The sequence below is a fragment of the Phacochoerus africanus genome, chromosome 3 (assembly GCF_016906955.1).
Source record: "Phacochoerus africanus isolate WHEZ1 chromosome 3, ROS_Pafr_v1, whole genome shotgun sequence".
Lineage (NCBI taxonomy): Eukaryota > Metazoa > Chordata > Mammalia > Artiodactyla > Suidae > Phacochoerus > Phacochoerus africanus.
Window position 1 is genome coordinate 196,855,371 of NC_062546.1, and position 21,928 is coordinate 196,877,298.

General features: G+C 42.3%; 1 protein-coding gene across 10 annotated transcripts in view; it reads left to right on the forward strand.

Annotated features, from left to right (window-relative positions):
• The window catches only part of SP100 (SP100 nuclear antigen), an 82,657-nt gene that overhangs the window by 30,052 nt on the left and 30,677 nt on the right, over window positions 1–21,928 (forward strand). For 7 of the 10 annotated variants that reach the window (XM_047773722.1, XM_047773723.1, XM_047773728.1 and 4 more), the window contains 8 exons: window positions 848–997; window positions 1,399–1,482; window positions 4,168–4,293; window positions 4,954–5,037; window positions 8,069–8,122; window positions 8,732–8,815; window positions 10,915–10,998; window positions 14,017–14,070. In XM_047773722.1, the coding sequence (XP_047629678.1) occupies window positions 848–997; window positions 1,399–1,482; window positions 4,168–4,293; window positions 4,954–5,037; window positions 8,069–8,122; window positions 8,732–8,815; window positions 10,915–10,998; window positions 14,017–14,070 (720 nt within the window). The remainder of the gene's footprint in view (window positions 1–847; window positions 998–1,398; window positions 1,483–4,167; window positions 4,294–4,953; window positions 5,038–8,068; window positions 8,123–8,731; window positions 8,816–10,914; window positions 10,999–14,016; window positions 14,071–21,928) is intronic. The other 3 variants (XM_047773724.1, XM_047773726.1, XM_047773725.1) reach the window with 2 other exon arrangements.

Below are 21,928 nucleotides of genomic sequence, written 5' to 3' on the forward strand. Positions count from 1 at the left end.
TGTCCAAGAGCCTGACCCAACAAGGACAGCTGGCTGTGACAAGCATAGTGGAGAGAAGGGCTGTGTCTCATGCCCTCCAGGATGTGGCACAAAGTGTGCCTCTGGGCCCACATTCTGTATTAAAGCTTTGGGAAAAGAATTTAAATCATGCTTTACATAAGTTACTTTGCTTAGAAAAATAATGCTAGATAAAAAAAGTCCAAACTGCACTGAAAGATGTATTTATGCATGCATATGTTATTGAGGCTGGCAGGAACAGAGTGGGATGGGTCGGTGGAGTCGATAATGAGCAGATGAAGTTTGCCATGGAGAAGAGTGTGCGTTGGTCCTGGGTGGGATGAATCCCAGGGATTTGTTCTACACCTTCTCCTCCTCTGTTCTGCCCTCTATCTCTGGCCACTGGCCCCAGGAGAATTTTTTGCCAGCTCCCTCTGCTACTGACTCCTTGCTAGGTTCCTAACATGGGAGACACTAGCAAGAAAGGGAGAGCAATGGAGAAGACAGGTATTTCCCCATCACTGCCTCTGGCAGCAATTCTAGCAATGGATATACCTCAGCCATGACTCTACCTTTCACCAAACTGACCAGCCATGGTCCAGTTTCTATCTACCCAGTGACCTCAGCCCATGAGCTCACCACCCCCCATCCCTCTCATAGATTCCTGTTGACTATTCTCTAGTTGGCTTCATTTTTCCATTCAGCCTTCTGTGCTCTTCCATCAAGTGTAACCAATTCCCTGGATTAAATTCCCTCTGCTTTAACAGCTCAGAGGGGCTTGTATTTTCCTGTTGGACTCAGAATGATGTGGGAGGAAAATAAAATATTTATGAATCAAAACATGGTTTAGGTACAAGCCCACCTGAAAATGGACTCTCAGAGCACCTCTGTGAAATGGAACAGACAAATGCAGAGAGGACAGATACAATCAGTGATGAAAGTGATGCACTAGAAAGGCAACAAGCAAATGAACACGATGCCCAAGAGTCTGAACCAGCAGGTAAGACAGGACAGGATTGCATGAGTGTGGAGGAGCCAAGAAGTCTTGAGTGGTGGCAGAGAATGAAGTAATGCATGACTCAAGGAAACATCTGTTAACAAAGAAGGGGGATATCACACAGGTACACAGAGGTCAGGGATGGAGCCTGATCTGGTGATGGGAGAGACCTGGGGGAAGAAAGTGGGAAAAGAAAAACGAAGATGAAGAGGTACAGAGCCCAACTGGGGAGGAAAGATGGAAACAAAAGTCAAAAGAATTCAGGGAGAGATTGGCTCCAGAGTCAGTGAAACACAATGCCTTCATGGAGTGAAGGAAAGAGAAGTTGGGTGAGGTGCAAGAAAATAGAAATAGGGCAAAGCAAGGATCTGTTGGATGTCAGCCGTGGTCTTTTTTATCCTCAGAGTACTACGAACAAGCACATGATGAATCAGATAATGGAGATGCAAGAAAGGAGATGCCCAACCCAGAGCCTACTGATGAAAAAAGTAATTATTATTTACCATACCATTTTTTGAAATTACATCTTTGCTTTTCTAGGAGGGCAAAAGCTTGCCTTTGTTCTCTCATACTAACCCTCTTCCCCACTGTCCCCCAAATCCTAACACCATCTGAGACACACAGCCTAGTACAAAACCTCTGGCTGATTTTAGCAGGAGCAAATTGTCCCATTTGAGGAGATAATCACCAGAAAGAAGGCACAAGAGGCTGTTGCTAATACCATTGAGAAGGGTAAGGTATCTGCAATGCTCAAAATAGCCCTGGAACCCCTTCAGATAAAAACAGGCCTTTCCTCGAGCCTTTCTCATTCTCCCCCGTTGTTTCAGTACCATCCATGATCTATTGATTCTTAGACACACATCTTCAGCTGAGACCTGACCTCTGGACTCATTCTTCTAAGTGCCTGAATATCTTTATTCAAAGACCTTATGGTTGTCTCTATTTGGAGGCTGTATCAGTTATCTATTGCTGTGTAACAAAAAGTCCCCAAATTTAGTGGATTAAACCAACCATGGCTTTCTTTGTCACTTCTGTCAATTCTAACTATAAAATATATCTCCAGCCTGTCCATTTTTCTCCATCCTCTGCACACTCACTGTAATCCAGATCCCTATCTTGTCTCACTTCAAGTAGAGGAACAGTCTGCTGCTGGCCTCCTTCCTCCCACCTTGCTCCCCTCAGATTCACTCTCCGCACTTCATCTCCATGGATCTTCCAAAAAGTCAAACCGGGAGTTCCCTAGTGACTTAAGGATCTAGTGTTGCCACTGCCATGACTCAGGTAGCTTTTGGGACAAGGTCTGAGCCCTGGCGAGGGAACTTCCACATGCTGTGGGTATGGCCAAAATAATTCAGACCAGTTCATATGGTTTTCCTATTTAAAACCCAATACCTTCTGGAAGTCCCCATTGTGGCTCAGTGGTAACAAGCCCGACTAGTATCCTTGAGGATGTGGTTTCGATCCCTGGCCTCTCATAGTGGGTTAAGGATCTGGTGTTGCTGTGGCTGTGGTATTGGCTATCAGCTGTAGCTCTGATTCAACCCCTAGCCTGGGAACTTCCTTCCATATGCCACACCTGCAGCCCTAAAAAACAAAATAAAATAAAATATAGAATAGAATATAGTAGAGTAGAGTAGAATAGAATAGAGTAGAATAGAATGGAATAGAATAGAATGGAATGGAATGGAATGGAATGGAATGGAATGGAATGGAATGGAATGGAATGGAATGGAATGGAATGGAATAGGATAGGATAGGATAGGATAGGATAGGATAGGATAGGATAGGATAGGATAGGATAGGATAGGATAGGATAGGATAGGATAGGATAGAATAGAATAGAATAGAATAGAATAAAAATCCAGTACCTTCCTGTGGTCATCAGCCTTAGGCCAATGCTGCAGGTGTGTGTAGTGACAGACATTTACCATGGGCTGTGTATTTTCCCATCACTGTCTTCTCACCTCCTCACACTGCATTCCCACCACACCAAACTCCTTTTAGTTACTTGAATTTGCCAAGCTTCCTCAACTATGTCTCTAACCTCTTCATATGCTTTTGGAAAACAATTTGGTATAATCTTCCAAAGTTGAAAAGACACCTAGCCTATGACTCAGTAATTACATTCCTCAACATATCAACAGAAATGAATATTATGTTCATCAAAACACCTGCAAGAGAATGTTCATCACAGCATTATTCATAGTAGCCTAAAGCTGGAGCCAGCACAAATGGATATTTTATGGGTTTTTGTCAGTGGAGAATTTCTGTAATGGAATATTATAGAGCAGTGAGAATAATTACTCAAAATAGAATGCAGATGACCATCATATACATACTGTTGATGGTGACCAAGGTATGCTTGTTCTGTGATAATTCAAAATTTATGATTTATGCATTTTTATCTATAGGTTATACTGCAATTATGATATTTATTTATTTATTGGTTTTTTCAGGGCTGCACCCATGGCATATGGAAGTTTCCAGGCTAGGGGTCGTAACAGAGCTCTAGCCACCAGCCTACACCAGATCCAAGCTGAGTTTGCAACCTGCACCGTAATGGCAATGCTGGATCCTTAACCCACTGATGGAGACCGGGGATAGAACCTGTGTCCTCATGAATTCTAGCCAGGTTTGTTAGAGCTGGGCCATGATGGGAACTCTGGATTTTTATTTTTGAAGAGTAAAGCAATTAGAGAGTTCCTCTTGTGGCTTGATAGGTTAAGGACCTGATGCTGTCTCTATGAGGATGTGGGTTCAATCCCTGGCCTTGCTTGAGGGTTAAGGATCTGGCATTGCCACGAGCTGCCACGTAGGTTGCAGATGCAGCTCAGATTTGGTGTTGCTGTGGCGTACGCAGGCAGCTGCAGCTCCAATTCGATACCTAGCCCAGGAACTTCCACATGCTACAGGTGTGGCCATTAAAAAAAAAATCATCAAAGGATGAGCAAAGTAGGTAAAAAGAAAGTAAAAACAAAAATAAAATAAAAACCTCAGAGGTGAAAGAGGCACAAAGGAAGGGCAGAGTTGAGCAGCAGGAAGGAGAAGGGTCGGGGCAAAGCCTCCTCCTGCAGCAGAATTACAGGCAGAAGCCTTGTTTATGCTAATGAAGGGTGCTCACTCCTTTTGGGGGAGACAAATAAAAATTCTTCATTCTTTACTATTTGATCTAGGTGCCAAACTATCCAACCATGGATACCAAATCAATTCCTGTTCTGTCTATCTGGTGGATATAAAGAAGGAAAAGCCTTTTTTGAGCTCAGAATTTGAATTTCAATCCCAGGCATCTGACATAATAGGTAAGACCAGCAGCAGAATGTATAACGGGAACTGGGCACATATCATCAGGGTCCAGTGAGCCAGTCCAGGTGGCCTTGGACAGAGGCAGGAAGGGGAGGGAACAGAGCCTTATGCAGTGAGTTTAGCTGAAGAGATTTCCAAGGAACTGGAAAAATATCAAAAGAAATGGTAGGTAATAAGTATTGCTGTCCAAGAGACTCTTTCTAATGCAAGAGAGCAAAGTATGAGGGAACTAAGATATTCATGAGAAGAGGTGGAAAGGAAACACCTGAAGACAAAGCAAGGTGTAAAGAGATGCCGTTGCCAGAAAGAGAGGCATAGTAGGGGAAGCCAAGAGGAAAGTGGAGAGGTAAAATGAGAATGAAAGAAAGAAGTAGAATGAAGTAGAGGGTCAGAGGTCAACTGAGGGTGGAGGTAGGAAGTAGAGTGAGGGTGGGGGAAGAAGGTATCAGCAGGATGGGCAACGCTGCCCTCTGTGCAGGAATACCCACACCTTTTGGGCAGGACCTGGGGCAACCTGCAGGTCACACTCATTCAAGCACAGACCATGGTGCCTTGAGTTAACTTAACTTCTAGGTCTCCCTAATGCTCTCATTCTGGGGTGTCCTACTGCATGGGCTCTGCCCTGACACCTTAAGGGGTTTTTCTCCTTTCTGCAGTGATCAGCAGTGAGGACTCTGCAGGGTCCGGTGATGGAGAAATGTCCTCAGGAGCTTCCAGGTCAGCACAGAGAACATTGCCCGGTAAGGAATTGGGAGAGAAGGTCTGGGCTGTAGGAATCTGATTTAGAGCTACTGTTTTGTGAGCATCTTATTGTGAGCCCCTTCTGTACCATGGATCCAAATTATGCTGGGCTCCCATTCTCTGCATTTATCTTACTAGATTTCTATGGGAAATGCAGGGAGATAAGAAATTAATATCTACATCTGAGGATGATACTTAAAAAGTGGTGGGTCCCGTTAATTGATATATATACCCTATATTGACTATATAGTAGAAATAGGGCAGCATCATAATGAGTGTGTTTAAAACTACTAGTTGTTGGAGTTCCCACTGTGGCTCAGTGGGTTAAGATCTTGACATAGTCTACCTGAAGATTCAGGTTCGATCCCTGGCCTTGCCCAGTGGGTTAAAGATCCACTGTTGCTGTAAGCTGCAGCATAGGCCGCAGATGTGGCTTAGATCTGGTGTTACTCTCACTGTGGTGTAGGCCTGCAGCTGTAGCTCCGATTCAGCTCCTAGCCTGGGGACTTCCATATGCAGCAGGTATGGCTATAAAAAAGAAAATAATAATAAAATAATAAAACCAGGAGTTCCCGTCGTGGCGCAGTGGTTAACGAATCCGACTAGGAACCATGAGGTTGTGGGTTCGGTCCCTGCCCTTGCTCAGTGGGTTAACGATCCAGCGTTGCCATGAGCTGTGGTGTAGGTTGCAGACGCGGCTCGGATCCCGAGTTGCTGTGGCTCTGGCGTAGGCCAGTGGCTACAGCTCCGATTCGACCCCTAGCCTGGGAACCTCCATATGCCACAGGAGCGGCCCAAAGAAACAGCAAAAAGACAAACAAACAAACAAGAAAAAAAATAATAATAATAAAACCACTAGTTGTTATGCCTATAAAGTGTCGAATTTGTATGACGATTTCTATAGAGAACAAAAAGCTAAATACAGTTGACCCTTGAACAATGCAGGGGTTAAAATCACCAATGTCCAGTGCAGTTGAAAATCCTCTTATTACTTACGTCACCCTTCCATATCTGCAGTTCTGCACCCATGGATTCAATCAACCACGGATCATTTAGTGCTGAAGTAGTCACTATTGAAAAAAAAAAATCTGAGTTTAAGGTGGATCTGAGCAACTCACACTCATATTGTTCAAGGGTCATCTGTATTCCTATGTTGAAATGTCATATCATCATCTGATCACAAACTTGAGTCATATCCATTAGATAACTTATCCAGCTGGCTAGTATAAGCAGAAATAGAGACTTCAGATAGGTATTCTGAAATCTAAATATTGTTGTAGATAGAATTTTTCAGCAAACCATGGCATTTACAACAATTTTTCACAGGACCTTTTTGAACATATTATTGTGTCTTCTATAGAAACCGTAAGAGGCAGACAGGACAGACATTGTAACCTTGGTTTCTAGATGAGAAAACATAAACTCATAAATGTTTCAAGTCTTCTATAAAGTCTCTAGAGATAAAAAGAAAGACAAAATTAGCATCCTGGATTCTGCATGATTTCCTTGGTAAAATTGGAGCTCAAAATGATTATCAAAACATTGTGTTTCCTCAATCCTGTGGGTATCATGAGTTGTCATAAGTTCTGTAGTTCTTTAGTGCACAAATAGATGATTTTTTTCCCTTTCTACTTACTAGACCCAGAGGATATTAGAAACATGTCCATTTAAGGAAACACACTAGGAGCAAATGAAAACGTTTGTTCCGAAGAATAAATGAAAAGCTTACCTGTGCATAACACTACAAAAGAGCAATATTTTATGTAATGCATTCAGTGTCATTGCTCACTATGTTTATCAAAGTAAAATGTAAATTTGCTTCAGTTTTTAGAGAGTACACCTTCTATTTTTGTCTTAGTACTAGTAGGCAAACTGCTCTGGAAGATAGTCCCAAAACATATGGATTAGTCACCTGAGAAGATCATTTTCCGGGCTTGCAAACAGTTCAAGGTACCAAGCTGGTGGGGGGAGAAAAGGCTCCTAGTCTTCAACTCTAGGTTTCCAAAGTCTCCCCCCAGGAGGTACAGCAGATGAAGGAAGTATGAAAAGACAGTAGAAGGAGTAGGAAGTGGAAGAAAGAGAAGGGATGGGTAAGGTTCAATCAGAGCAAGTTGCCCCTTACATTTGTCTCTGCTCTGGGAACAGGGAATGGAGTATCACCAACCTACAAAGCAGGTGACTTAGAAAGGCAGCCAGCGTGGGCTGGATTCAGTTTTCCAGATTTTCTTATAAAATTTCCTGATGAATGGGTTCCTTGGTCACATACATAGATCCCTCAAGAATCCTGTTCTTTAATGCAGTGACTAATAACCCTGACTCTTTAGATTCAAGTGAGAGAGGGGAGGTCCAAGGAGCTGTCTGCTCATGGGCCCAGATGGCTCATGTGAGCAGATAAGGATTGCAGCCCAGCATGACAGATATCCACAGTATAAATTCAGAGCTTTGTTTGCCTGATGAATCTTATTCTGAGCATCCCTCGGATGCCTTGGTTCTCTTACTTCTAGGATATCATTTTCCACATGTAACTTCTCTATCTGGCCCTGTTAGGAAACAAAACGGGCAAGAAGACATTATATATAAACTGTTGTTTAATTAAATGAACCCCATCAATTGATGTACTTAAAATGTAGCAAAAATGTGCTAGTAAAATGATGCTTTTTTTTTTCCTTTTTAGGGCCATACATACCTACAGCATATGGAGGTTTCCAGGCTAGGGGTGGAATTGAAGCTGCAGCTGCTGGCCTACACCACAGTCACAGCAATGTGGGATCTGAGCCATATATGTCACCTACACCACAGCTCAGACTTAACCCATCTCATAGATGAGAACACTACCACATAAATATTTAGGGCCATTTTATACATACATGTGGAAAGTTACTGGAAGAGGAAGAACTAACAGTCTGGGCTCTTAGCAAATGATCGTCATTGCATCTTTATAGTCTAAATCCTGTCTGCAATATGAGCAGTCAGAAGATCTACAGCTCTTTTAGTCATGGATTAACGGTTGTATTTTTCTTTACTTCCTAGATCTTCCAAATACTGAAAACAAAGCTTTTTATGAAACAAGCAACAGGAAAAGACGTAAGAACAATGAAAACTCTTGATGTTTCATATATCTTTCTTTGCTACGACACCTTCATTGGTCTTTTTTGGTTATAGCTTTTAAAACAAAAGAATAATTTCTTGGTGTTTCAGAAGATTTGCATGATTCATTTTGAATTAGGTGAGCTGACCTAATTGTTGCAACACATTGTCCTCAAAAGTTCAATGTCACAGTGTAATATTCTCTCACAGAAGACGGTATGGTAGCTCCCAGGGTGGAGGGGTGATTATCGGAGGCCCAGCTGATGGAGGCTCTGACATCTTGAAAAAGTTGCTTCCATGGTCCCCCTGGATAAGAAACAGAGGGGAGGCAGAAGTATGTGCAGATCAGAGGAAGGGGTAAGAAATGGTGACCAAAGGGAGTGCCTTCCATGGCAAAGTGGTGTCCAGTCCCAACCCTGGGAGTGGTTCCCAGAGCAACATTGACCAACAGGTTAGATAGAGCCATTAGGGTTGCCTGGTGGCAGAAGGATTCCTACCCTCCCTACATGAGCTTCCCTTTTCCAGGTTTCCTTTTAAAGAATTCCATGCTGTATTGGCCCTAGTTCACAGACTGAGATTGTAAAGGAAGTTTCTTTCTTTCTGCAGGGACGTCCTTTAGTGACGCTTCAGAGTTGAGTGATGAAGGTGCATCTCAGAAACCATACACTTCATTCCCAGGAAATGGGTCAGGTAAAGAAGAGTAGGATGCCAAGCCTTGGCCTGCAGAATGTCAGGAATCTGAAGGATGCTAAGTTTCAGTTACCCAAGATGAAAAAGCTTTGGGGATGTAATATACAGCGGTGTGATGATCGTTAAAACTACTGTACTACACATATGAAATTTGCTAGGATGGGCTGATCTTGAGGGCCTTAATCACAAAAGAAAAGAAAAGAAAGGCAGGAGGGAGGGAAAGAAGGGAGAAAATGGTAAATGTGAGAGGTGATGAGTATGTTACTAAGTGTAATTGTGGCAACTATTTCACGATGTACATGCATATCAAAACACCAGGTTGTACACCTCAAATATATATATAATTTTTATTTGTCAGCTACACCTCAATAAAGCTGGGCTCAGGGAAAACCAAAATTATAAAGCTTCCAAAAGAAGTGTTAAGAGAGTATCTTAGCAACCCTGTAGTTATACAGTATTTTTTTTCCCCTTTGATCATGTTATTTTATTCATTAGAGTACCATTGCACTGCAGTGTTGTGTCAATTTCTGATTATAGCATAGTGACCCAGTCATACAAATATATACACACACATATATATATATAGACCCATTCTTTTTTTCATATTCTCTTCATCATGGTCTATCCCAAGAGGTTGGATCTGGTTCCCTGTGCTTTTACGGTAGCACTTCGTTGCTTATCCACTCTAAACGTGATAGTTTGTATCTAGCAACCCAAAGTCCCGTCCACCCCACTTCCTCAATATTTCTTCACAGCCAGATGTCCTTTGATTTTCTTGAGGATGAGTTAATTCTGCTTCATGTGACCTCCAAAGCCACCGGCCTGCGGCTCCTGCTTCGTTCTCCACCCTCCTCATTGCCTCTCATTCTTTCACTCCGTGCTCAGACATCCTCAGCTCCTTTTGGTGCCTTGCATTTGCCGAATCCAGACCATCACACATGCTTCTCCATCCATTTGGGGCTATTCTCTTGGCCACTTTCCTCCCTGCCCTAGTTAACTCCCGCTTCTATGATAACTCCATCTCAAACTAGGCTGGTTCTTCCTGTCTTCAGCACGCCCAGAGGATCCTGAACAGTCTGTGTCCTGACACTCTCCATGTTTCCAAATATTCACTCCCAGCATGTCAGTTCCCTGGTTGCTCACCAGACTGACAAACACGGATGCTTCATGAACCCTGTGCCCTGTGTTACCATCAGCATTCACTAGCGTCTGGCCGTGAGAGAAACTTGGTGAACTTGTTGAATGAATAGAAAAGAATGTCCACTTTCAGTATTCCAACATTTGGAAAAAGTAGTTAATTATAGTATTTATATGAGAATATTTGTTAACTTTTTTCGGGGGGTGGGGGTCGCACCTATGGCCTATGGGTGTCCCCAGGCTAGGAGTCGAATTTGAGTTGGCAGCTGCTGGGCTATACCACAGCCACAGCAATGCGGAATCCAAGCCGTGTCTGCAACCTACATAACAGCTCACAGCAATGCCAGATACTTAACCTACTGAGCAAGGCCAGGGATTGAGCCCGCATCCTCACAGATACCAGTCGAGTTGGTAAATGCTGAGCCATGAAGCGAACTCCCTGATGGTGTTTCAGAAGATTCACATTACCCATTTTGAATTAGGGGAGCTGGCCTAATTGTTGTGACACATTGGCCTCAACAGTTCAATGTCACAATGTAATACAAGTTTTTATTCTTCTCTCACATAAGAGGATAAAGTAGCTCCCAGGGTGGAGGGGTGCTTATCGGAGGCCCAGCTGATGGAGGCTCTGACATCTTGAAAAAGTTGCTTCCATGGTCCCCCTGGATAAGAAACAGAGTGGAGGCAGAAGTATGTGCAGATTAGAGGAAGGGGTAAGAAATGGTGACCAAAGGGAGTGCCTTCCATGGCAAAGTGGTGTCCAGTCCCAACCCTGGGAGTGGTTCCCAGAGCAACATTGACCAACAGGTTAGATAGAGCCATTAGGGTTGCCTGGTGGCAGAAGGATTCCTACCCTCCCTACATGAGCTTCCCTTTTCCAGGTTTCCTTTTAAAGAATTCCATGCTGTATTGGCCCTAGTTCACAGACTGAGATTGTAAAGGAAGTTTCTTTCTTTCTGCAGGGACGTCCTTTAGTGACGCTTCAGAGTTGAGTGATGAAGGTGCATCTCAGAAACCATACACTTCATTCCCAGGAAATGGGTCAGGTAAAGAAGAGTAGGATGCCAAGCCTTGGCCTGCAGAATGTCAGGAATCTGAAGGATGCTAAGTTTCAGTTACCCAAGATGAAAAAGCTTTGGGGATGTAATATACAGCGGTGTGATGATCGTTAAAACTACTGTACTACACATATGAAATTTGCTAGGATGGGCTGATCTTGAGGGCCTTAATCACAAAAGAAAAGAAAAGAAAGGCAGGAGGGAGGGAAAGAAGGGAGAAAATGGTAAATGTGAGAGGTGATGAGTATGTTACTAAGTGTAATTGTGGCAACTATTTCACGATGTACATGCATATCAAAACACCAGGTTGTACACCTCAAATATATATATATATATATATAATTTTTATTTGTCAGCTATACCTCAGTAAAGCTGGAATGGAGGAAAACCAACATTATAAACTTCTAAAAGAAACCTAAGAGAATATCTTAGCAACCCTATAGTATACAGTATTTGTTGTCTTTTTTTTTTACTTTGATCATTTTATTTTATTTTTTATTAGAGTATAGTTGATTTGCGATGTTGTGTCAGTTTCTGAGTATAGCATAGTGATACAGCATAGCATAGCATATACACATTTGTATGACCCAGTCATACAAATACACACACACACACACACACACACACATATATATATATAGATATAGATATATACACACACACCCATTCTTTTTTTCATATTCTCTTCATCATGGTCTATCCCAAGAGATTGGATCTGGTTCCCTGTGCTTTTACGGTAGCACTTCGTTGCTTATCCACTCTAAACGTAATAGTTTGTATCTAGCAACCCAAAGTCCCGTCCACCCCACTTCCTCAATATTTCTTCACAGCCAGATGTCCTTTGATTTTCTTGAGGATGAGTTAATTCTGCTTCATGTGACCTCCAAAGCCACCTGCCTGCAGCTCCTGCTTCGTTCTCCACCCTCCTCATTGCCTCTCATTCTTTCACTCCGTGCTCAGACATCCTCAGCTCCTTTTGGTGCCTTGCATTTGCCGAATCCAGACCGTCACACATGCTTCTCCATCCATTTGGGGCTATTCTCTTGGCCACTTTCCTCCCTGCCCTAGTTAACTCCCGCTTCTATGATAACTCCATCTCAAACTAGGCTGGTTCTTCCTGTCTTCAGCACGCCCAGAGGATCCTGAACAGTCTGTGTCCTGACACTCTCCATGTTTCCAAATATTCACTCCCAGCGTGTCAGTTCCCTGGTTGCTCACCAGACTGACAAACACGGATGCTTCATGAACCCTGTGCCCTGTGTTACCATCAGCATTCACTAGCGTCTGGCCGTGAGAGAAACTTGGTGAACTTGTTGAATGAATAGAAAAGAATGTCCACTTTCAGTATTCCAACATTTGGAAATTTATCTGACAAAAATTAGTTAATTATAGTATTTGTTTGAGAATATTTATTATATTATTATTTTTTAGGGCCACACCTTTAGCATATGGAAGTTCCCACTCTAGGGGTCTAATCAGAGCTGCAGCTACTGGCCTATGCCACTGCCACAGCAATGCGGGATCCGAGTCAAGTCTGCAAACTATGTCACAGCTCAGGGCAACACCAGATCCTTGACCCACAGAACAGGGCCGAGGATCGAACCCCCATCCTCATGGTTACTTGTCAGATTCTTTACCACTGAGCAGCAATGGAAGCTCCTTAAATTGTTTTAATAAGTAAATTATATGTGTATGCAAATGTAAATATAATAAACAAGTTTCTGGAGAAGAATAGCATCACAGAAAAGTAAATACAAACATACATAAAAATGTCATCAGTGAATGGGTGGGAAAGAAATATAAAGAAAAAATGGATAAATGAAGATACAGATTTTGGGCAAAGAGGAAAAGAGAAAAGAGAAAAATCAGATTAAAAGAAAGGGACAAGGACAGTGAGGAGCAAAAGAGGAAAAAGAGATTTCAGAGGTAGAGCCACCCCGTGATGTAAGTGTCAGGGAAACTGGAGCAGAACAGAGGGGATGCAGAAGAAAATTCTTTACAAATCACAAAGTAGGAGCAGCAATCCAAGGACTTGAGAAGGGTCCCTGTGTCATGTGCTTTTCAAAAAAGTATGTCAAGGGGCCAAGAAGCAGGGACTGAAAGTAGCCAAGAGTTGGCATAATGGGCAAGGCCTCCCAAGGTCTTAGGGTAGAGGTGGTGCAGCAGACACCATAGCCCTCGGGGAGCTGTGGGAGGTGGTCAAGTTTCAAGGAGAACACTCAGAAGCTCACACCAAGGGTGGGCATGTTATGGAGGGAAAGACCCCAGAGTTTGGGCCGCCGGGTGTCAGGAGTCTGAAATCAGAGCTCCCATTCCTTTGCACTTGACCTGACCATACTTTGAGAAGGAATGCATCCAGTCCAGGTCAGAATCCTGTTCTCTGCGTTTGTTTGACCTAACCCTTTTTGGGAACTGCAGGGAGCCAAGCAATCATTCCTTCCTAAAGTCATGTTTAACAGAATGGGTCTTACTGATTATACATGGACGACGTAGTTAAATACACTGGTAAAAACGGCACTGCTTGTTTACTGTATTGGCATATCAATACTAAGAGGTTGGACTTATGTAGTGGCTTCACCTTTGTCCATAGAGCAAAGGTATCCAAGTATTCGTCTGCTGGAAGATAACAGTACCTCTTTGTCACAACCTAGGACAAGCCTCAAAAGACAAATAAATGGCCCTGCTGCCTCTCAGGGAAAAAAAAAAAAATAGCCCTCAGATAACTATTCTCAAACTCAGCATATAGCATATGGTTTTGAAGGATGCCCATTAGCATATGATTGATTTGTATGGTGATTTCTCATTAGCTTTTGCAAGTAGATCTTATTTAATCTTCGTTGAAAAAATGTAAAGCCTGAAGAGGATTATTGTTGCTACCCTGTTTCATGAAGGAGGAAACTGATGCACATGAGTAACATGGGGGTTTGTCAAAGTTTTTACCGTTTTTTTACAGTTTTACTGTTCCAAAAACTTTATGGTTTCTGACCACCACCTGTTACTTTCCAGATACCTCGGATTCGGAAAGCAATTCTACTTTGGGAAAACACAGTGGGAAAAGAAGTAAGAATGCATAAGAATTTACTTGAATTTTATTTACAGACAAACTGTATTTTAATGCAAAAACTTATTATTGTCTATAATTTAATAGGACAGAAAATAATACCTTTTAAAATAACCATTTTTTTTCAAAATGCAGATATTTTCACATTGCTTTTTATTCTGATTTAAAAATCTATGTCTTATAAACATTTGTATATGTCTTTCCAGAAGTTTTCTGTGCATGTATTAACACATTTGGAATGTCATTTTATTTATCTAAATAGGGCATTTCTATGAATACTTCATTTTCTTGCTTTTGAAACTATATCATATCTAGAAAATAAAACTATTTGGCATTCGAAATTGAACTATAAAAAGTCTTATTTAAGGGATGTTTTAACGTGCGCTATTTTCATTTTTAGTGTGGCTGAGTATTTTTCATTTGTTCTTTGGTCATTTGTTTTTCATCTTCATAGAACTCTTTTTCATAAAATGCTGGGTCAGTGTTTCCTGTAGTGATGTTTATCTTTTTTATTATGCTGAAATAATATAGAAATTTTTATATGATATGTATACATTAAATTCTATTCCTATATGTTCCTAATATTTTGCCCCATTATCTGCTTTTCTTTGAGATTTGTTAATGGACTATTTTGTCCTAAAGAATTTGTAAAATTTTAGGTAGTCCAATCTGTTAGCTTTTTTTTTCTCTAATTCTTTGGTTTCCTATCATGTTAATAGTAGCCCCCCAGCTGATGATTTTAAAGAATATTGTTCTATATTTTATTCTAGAGTGGTTGAAGTACCTGATGATTTCTAATGCTTATAACCCCATGAGTTTTCCCTCTTTGTGTATATGTGAGGTGAGAATTTTAAAAATATTCCCTGAAAATGGTGATTGAAATCATCTATTACATCATGATTTCAATCACCATTTTCATCAAAGAGTGCCTTTATCTGTCTCTGTATTAGCTTTTCTTTTACAATCAGAGGGGCTGCAGAAGAGAAAGGAAAGCTCAGAAGTAGCACCAGTCTGATGACTCACTGGGGGTGAATTTTACAATCAACACAAGAAGACCCCCCCCCCCCCGACTTCCTTCCCAAGTTCATTCAAACTTCTGATTAGAAATGCATTCATGGCTCAGCGGAAAATGAATCCAACCGGTATTCCTAAGGCCAGTTTGATCCCTGGCCTCGCTCAGTGTGTTAAGGATCCGGGGTTGCCAGGAGCTGTGGGGTAAGTCACAGATGCGGCTCAGATCGGATCCCAAGTTGCTGTGGCTGTGGCGTAGGCCCACAGCTATAGCTCCAATTCATGCCCTAGCCTGGGAACTTCCATATGCCATGCTCACATGCGGCCCTAAAAAGACAAAAACAAAAACAAAAAAGAACTGCATTCAAGGAGTTTCCTGGTGGCTCAGCAGGTTAAGGATCTGATAGCAAATTCAAGTTAGCTCTGCTCACCACATGATAGGCCAATAAATTCAGAGGCAAGCTGTTGGGACAAGGAATAACAACTATAATCAGAAAGCTGGCAGATGGAGAAGATGGCAGACTAGTGTCTCAAAAAACCATCTTCCCTCAGTCCAAATTGAGGCTCTTTTTATACAGAGAAATGGGAGGGGGGTCAACGGTCACTCACTGTCACTTGCTTGGGGGAAGGGTTCACTACCATGCTGACCAGTGGCTGAGCAGGGCCACTAAAAGTTGCTCACTAACGGTTGCTCTTGTACAACTCCCCACTGTCAATGTCCATTCCACAATCTCGTGGGCAAAGGGGCAATGATTTTTCTGGCTACTTCCTGCCCAACATGGGTGATGAGGAGGTGATCATGGAATGGAATTGATCAGCCTCATGCTGGGAATATTAAGTAACACAACTCTCTTTCCTCTTTCTTTATCCACAACTATTTAAACTTGGTAAAATGCCTGCTACATTGAAATTCTAATCTTTGTACTTTTCAAAGAGCAACCATATGTCTTCTAAGGGTTCACACCCCATTGCTCTCTGAGCCTCTCAGGAGTTGGGTCATTTTCTGATGTCAGTGGGGCCACTTTGAAGGCATGATGCATCCATGGCTTTACTCCAGCTAATCTGACAGAGGAGTGTGTGGTAAGTAATACCACGTGGGGTCCCATCCACCTTGCAATCAGCTGGTGCTCAGGCCCTTGTTCTTTCCAGGTTTTAAGGAGGAATCAGTCTCCAGGTTAGAAATGATATAAGCCTAACTCGGTTGGGTATGCAGACCTATTGGAAGAAAACTCATAAATAGAGATTAGTATAGTGACCAGTTTTAACATAACTGTCAACTGCTAGATCTTTCAGAGCATTATAGATTCCCCCACTGGAGCAGACACCTGGAGCAGCCTACCATACAATATTTCAAAGGGGCTTCATTCGAGCCTGCTTCTATGAAAGCAGACCCATAGCACTCTGACCCATAGCAGGGCAATAGGCAGGGCCTTATTCCAAGTTGGTCTCTTGACATATTTTAGCAATGTTCCTCTTTAATGTGTGATTCATTTTCTCAGTCTTTCCTGTTGATTGTGGTCTCCAGGAAGAATGTAGGTTCTTCATAGACTGGGGGGAAAGAGCTCTGCCTCCCTTTCTGGGGTGTCCATGTGTGCCATCTGTAGGCTCAAAGCATGCTCTGGTGGGACTCTGATGTCAAGCTCTTCTGGCAAAAAAGTTACTTAAGCATCTAATTTATGAAAGTGATCTCAGCCCAGAAGAGGGAATTGACATTCTGGCATATATAAGAAACTGTGTTTCAGGGTGAGGTCCCCTAATGGCATTCTGGAGGTTGTAAGAAAAAATGACTTTGTACTACTGCAGAAACTCCCATAACGGGGATGGACTGGGGTGTTTTCTGTGCCACCTTGGTGTTTACCGCAGAGTATGTTGCCCCTGTATCTGTCAGAAAGTCAATCAACTTGTCCCCCACTGTCAGAGTTACCCAGGGCCCCTGAGGGGAAATTGGGATTGGGACCCTCAAGTCCAAGGGAGTCCCCAGACCTTTTCATTCCTCATCAAAATGTTCCTCTCTTTCTACCATATGAGAGGCTCCCATCTTTCTTTTGTTGATTTTTGCCTTATTTTTTAGCCCAGGGCACCCCTTTTTCCAGTGCCCCTCCTCCCTACAATAAGCACATTGTTCCCTCCCCAATGGCGGCTCATCTCTCTTCAGGTTAATCACCTTCCAGGAAGCCAATGCTGCTGCCAGAAAAGTAGCATCCATCGTGCATCCTCTTGCTTCTGTCATTTTTCCCTGTTGTTGCACACTTTAGAAGCCACATCCACCAACTGAGAGGGGTTCATTTCAAATGCACCATCTAACACTTCTAATTTCCTTCTTATATCTGGGGCGTGTTGCCCACTGAAACTCATATTTACCATTCTCATATTTTCAGGACCTCAGTGCAGCATCTATAACCAAATAAAATCTTTCTAGAAACTCTAATGGATCCTCTTTAAGTCTTGGGTGTAGCTCCTGAATTTTGTTTAAGCGCCTTTGCCTATGCACCCCCCCGTCAAAGACCCACTAAGATAAAACTTCTTATAATGCTCTAAATGGGGCATATCTCCATTATTAGGATCCCCATCAGGCTCGGCATTGGGAACTGCCAGATTTGCTTCTGGGGTTCCATCTGGATCTGCTAGAAGAAGCTGGTGTGCTTCCTCCCTAGCATTATCAAAGATCATCCTCCTTTTCATCCCAAGTAAGCATCATATCCATGAGAGTGTGAATGTCCACTCAAGAGGGATAATGAAAGGCAAAGACAGGGGTGAAAATTTCAGTCATACAGAAGTGGTCCTCTCAGTAAGCAGGGTTATGGTTTTTCCAGTTAAACAAATCTGAAGCTGAGAATGGCTTGTGCATCCATAGAAATCCAGCTGGTTGACCATCTTCATTAAGGCTTCCTGCAGGATATTGGCTCAAGGGAACTGCCCTGCTCTGGAAGTGGCTCCCAGTCCAAACTGGTTGCCCTCTTGGGTCTTAGACGGTGATACCAAACCAGGTGATACCAAGCCTGTGCTCTGGGTTAACATAGAACCTTCTAATTGACCCCCACAAGGAGGGGAAACAAGATGATAAATATGTCAGTGGCATGGGGGTGGCTGGAACAACCACTAGTGCAGCTTGCTCAGGTAATAGGGGAGATGAGTTGGCCAGAGGGGGGTTTAAACTTTGAAAATTTGCTCTTTCAAAAAGCTCTCATTTTCTCCCTCTCCCTCTTGCAGAACAGCTTTTCCCTTGGTTTTCCTTCCAGACTGCTATCCTGTAAGGCAGCAGCCTTCCAACTTCTTTTCTTCCTGATGCAATAGCATAAATGCTTCCACATACAGAAAATCGTCTTTTTTACCTGTTCTTTCACAAAACAATTCTAATTGCAATGTCGTATAATAATTAAGTGAGCCATTCAAGGGCCATTTCTCTTCTGATCCTAACACATATTGAGACCACACACTATTGCAATAGAGTATCATCTTTTTCTTAGCCATATGCCCACAGTTATATTTTGCCCAATTATTTAAGATACACCCCAAAGGGATTTCCTTAGGGACAGATGGAGTACTTCCCATATTTTTAAATTCAAGAACAACAAAACACAAAAAGCACAAGCAAATTCCAACACCAGAAGCACAAGTAGATTCCCTCATGGATGAATGCAAAACAAGACCCAATGAACCAGTTCAAAAAGCAAAAAAAGTAGAATCCAACAGTTCCCCTTTCCAATAGGGTGTCCCTATCAAATGCAAAACAGCTTGGCCTTCCCTTAAAGGAAAAGCCCAAATAGCGAGGGGAGAATGTTCCCAGCTATACACACCAGAGCGACTTACCCAACTGTATGGAACTGAAATGTCAATTCGCTTCTCCAACTGCCAAGTACTGGGGCAGCCAGTGCCACTTCAGGAGATTTTGAAGGGAAGATCCTCAGGACAAATGGTCCCAGCAGCTTCTAGGACTTTACCTGACAATTCCCCAACCATGGCCAGCTGGCCACATGCAGCAAGGCTCCTGGCTGACTCACCAAAAATTGATACCAAACCCATGTTCACTCTGCTCACCACGTGACAGGCCAATAAATTTGGAGATGATTTGTTGGGGCAAGGAATAACGACTTTAATTGGAAATAAGCAAACAAAAAGCCGACTAGTATCTCAAAAAACCATCTTCCTTCAGTATCAATTCAAGCTTCTTTTATATAGAGAAAGGAGATGGGGGGAGGGGCCGATGGTCACTCACTAACTGTCATTTGCTTGGGGGACGGCTCAATACAGTGCTGACCAGTGGCTGAGCAGGGCCACTGAAGGTTTCTCACTAACAGTTGCTCTCTGACAGATCTAGCATTGTCGCAGCTGTGGCTCAGGTCGCTGCTATGGTACAGACTTGATCCCTGCCCTGGGAACTTCTGCATGCTGCAGGGACAGCCAAAACAGAAAAAAAAAAAAAAAGCATTCAATTTGCAGATTGATTTGGGGAGACAGAGATTTCTACTCATTTATTCATTTCATTTCATGTTTTTCCACCAAGAATTTTCTTACACTTTTAGTAAGAACTTTTTTTTTTTTTTTTTTTTGTCTTTTAAGGCCACACCTACAGCATATGGAGGTTCCCAGGCTAGAGGTCGAAACGGAGTTATAGCTGCCAGCCTACACCATAGCCACAGCAATGCCAGATCCAAGCCATGTCTGAGACCTACACACAGTTCACTGGCAACGCCAGATCCCTAACCCCCTGAGCGAGGCCGAGGATGGAACCTGCAGCCTCATGAATACTAGTCAGATTCATTTCCACTGAGCCATGATGGGACCGCCAAGAATTTTCTAAGATCTCTTATAAGCATTTATATTTTAGAGATACAGATATCACTTTAAAATATTATAGTGAAGCCCCAAATTATTGAGACAGTCAATGAGGATTAAGTTTCTTAGGAAACTGATTTCATAAGAAGTGATAACAATTTCCAGTGGTGGGGTATTTCAAGACCATTTTAGGTAACTTTTTCAAAGACAAGTTTGTATTACAGAGAACAGAACAAATTGATAATGGTTACAAACAGATATGTCTCTATATTTTATGACATCTTCTTAAGAAATTTCTCAATTTAACACTGTCAAATCAGATTATTTTTTTCATTTTTAATTTTTTGGAGAGTTCCCATTGTGGCTCAGTGGCAACGAACCCCAACTAGTATCCATGAGGATGAGGTTTCACCTTGCTCAGTGGGTTAAGGATCTGGCATTGACATAAGCTGCGGTGTAGGTCATAGGTGGGTCTTGGATCTAGTGTTGCTGTGGCTGTGGCATAGGCCCGCAGCTATAGCTCTGATTAAACCCCTAGACTGTGAACTTCCATATGCCGCAGGTGCAGCCCTAAAAAAATTGTTTTAAATAAATAAATAAAATAATTTTTGACTGCACCTGCGGCATGTGGAAGTTCCCCGGGCCAGGGATCAAACCTGAACCACAGCAGCAACCCAGCAGTTGACAATGCCAGGTATTTAACCTGCTGCTCCACAAGGAAACTCCCCAAATCAGATTCTTTGTTAGTTTTATGGAGCAGAATGCTCTCTCTCATTCTACAGCTGTGGGTTGAGGGGACGTTCCATCCATTTCTTTTGGTAATTCTTTATTAGCTATGAAAACTTAACATTTTAAAAATCCAGTCTCTGGAATCTGATTCCTTAACCTTATAAGAAACACAGGCCCACAGCACTTAATTTTTTTGGCATACTAGGGAAAGGGCTTGAAAAGGATTTTGCGAAAAAACAGTAAAATAAGATGTATGTAGATTTTTCTACATACAACAACATGCTTCCCATGTTGTTGCTAAATCTGAATCAGCTTGAGATCCTTTATCTTTCTATTTTCAGACTTCCTTTCCCATCTTCACCTAAATATATAATGTGAATGTTTTGTTCAGTATTTATGTGAGGATGTTTAAGATACCTTCTTTAAGACTCTATCTTATATGATATTTTATAAGCTTTACTACCTAATATGTTAATTATTATTTCCAGTATCATTAAAATACTTTCTTTTTTCTTTGATATCCAAATACTGAGGACCCTTCTTTATACACCTTCTATTTATCAGACCCCACCCCTATGGACCTCATCCACTTCCATTTTCTCTGCTCAACCCACCAATTTCATACTCAACCCTTCCACAACTTCTCTTTTCTGGAAAAATCAGACCACACCTATACTAATGGCTACTGGAATGTAGTCTTCCCTCCCACATGGTACCCATTTGGGCTGAAGATATACAAACAGACTTCAAAACTGCCCATTATTACTGGTGTAGCATGGGAATTCAGCATAATAAGAGCGAAAAACAGATTTGAGGGGGATAGATATTACTCCAAAATAGAATTGTGGAAGGCTCAGCAGAGAAGCCAAGATTTTGAGAGACTTTGGCCAAGCTTAGGCTCATGCTAAAAACTGGGTAGAATTCCATTGGCTGCAGATGAAATTCCCGTAGCTCATCCTATAAACCATGGCAGGATAATTCACAGTGACCCCTACTCCCACAGAAGAAGGCAGTGAACCCAGAGCTTCCTTTTTTTTTTTTTTAAGCTGTAAGTTTCATTCAGTGAGAGAGTTCAGGGTTTCATCTGCAAAGTAGCCCAGGGTTTGGTCACAGCCCTAGTTCCCAGTGATACCTGTGCTTGTTGTCACAGCCTCACAGTCTTAGTAACCTCAGGTGCTAAATGCAAGGTGGGAACCTTCATGTTTTTCCACCATGATGAAACAGAGAAGGACTAATTCCTCAATGCTAGGCCAGTATTTATACCCCAAATGCTTAGAGTGATTTCCAACACCAGCTGCCCTTGCCCCAGGTTAAAAGTGCTAGCATCACAGGAATTCCTTC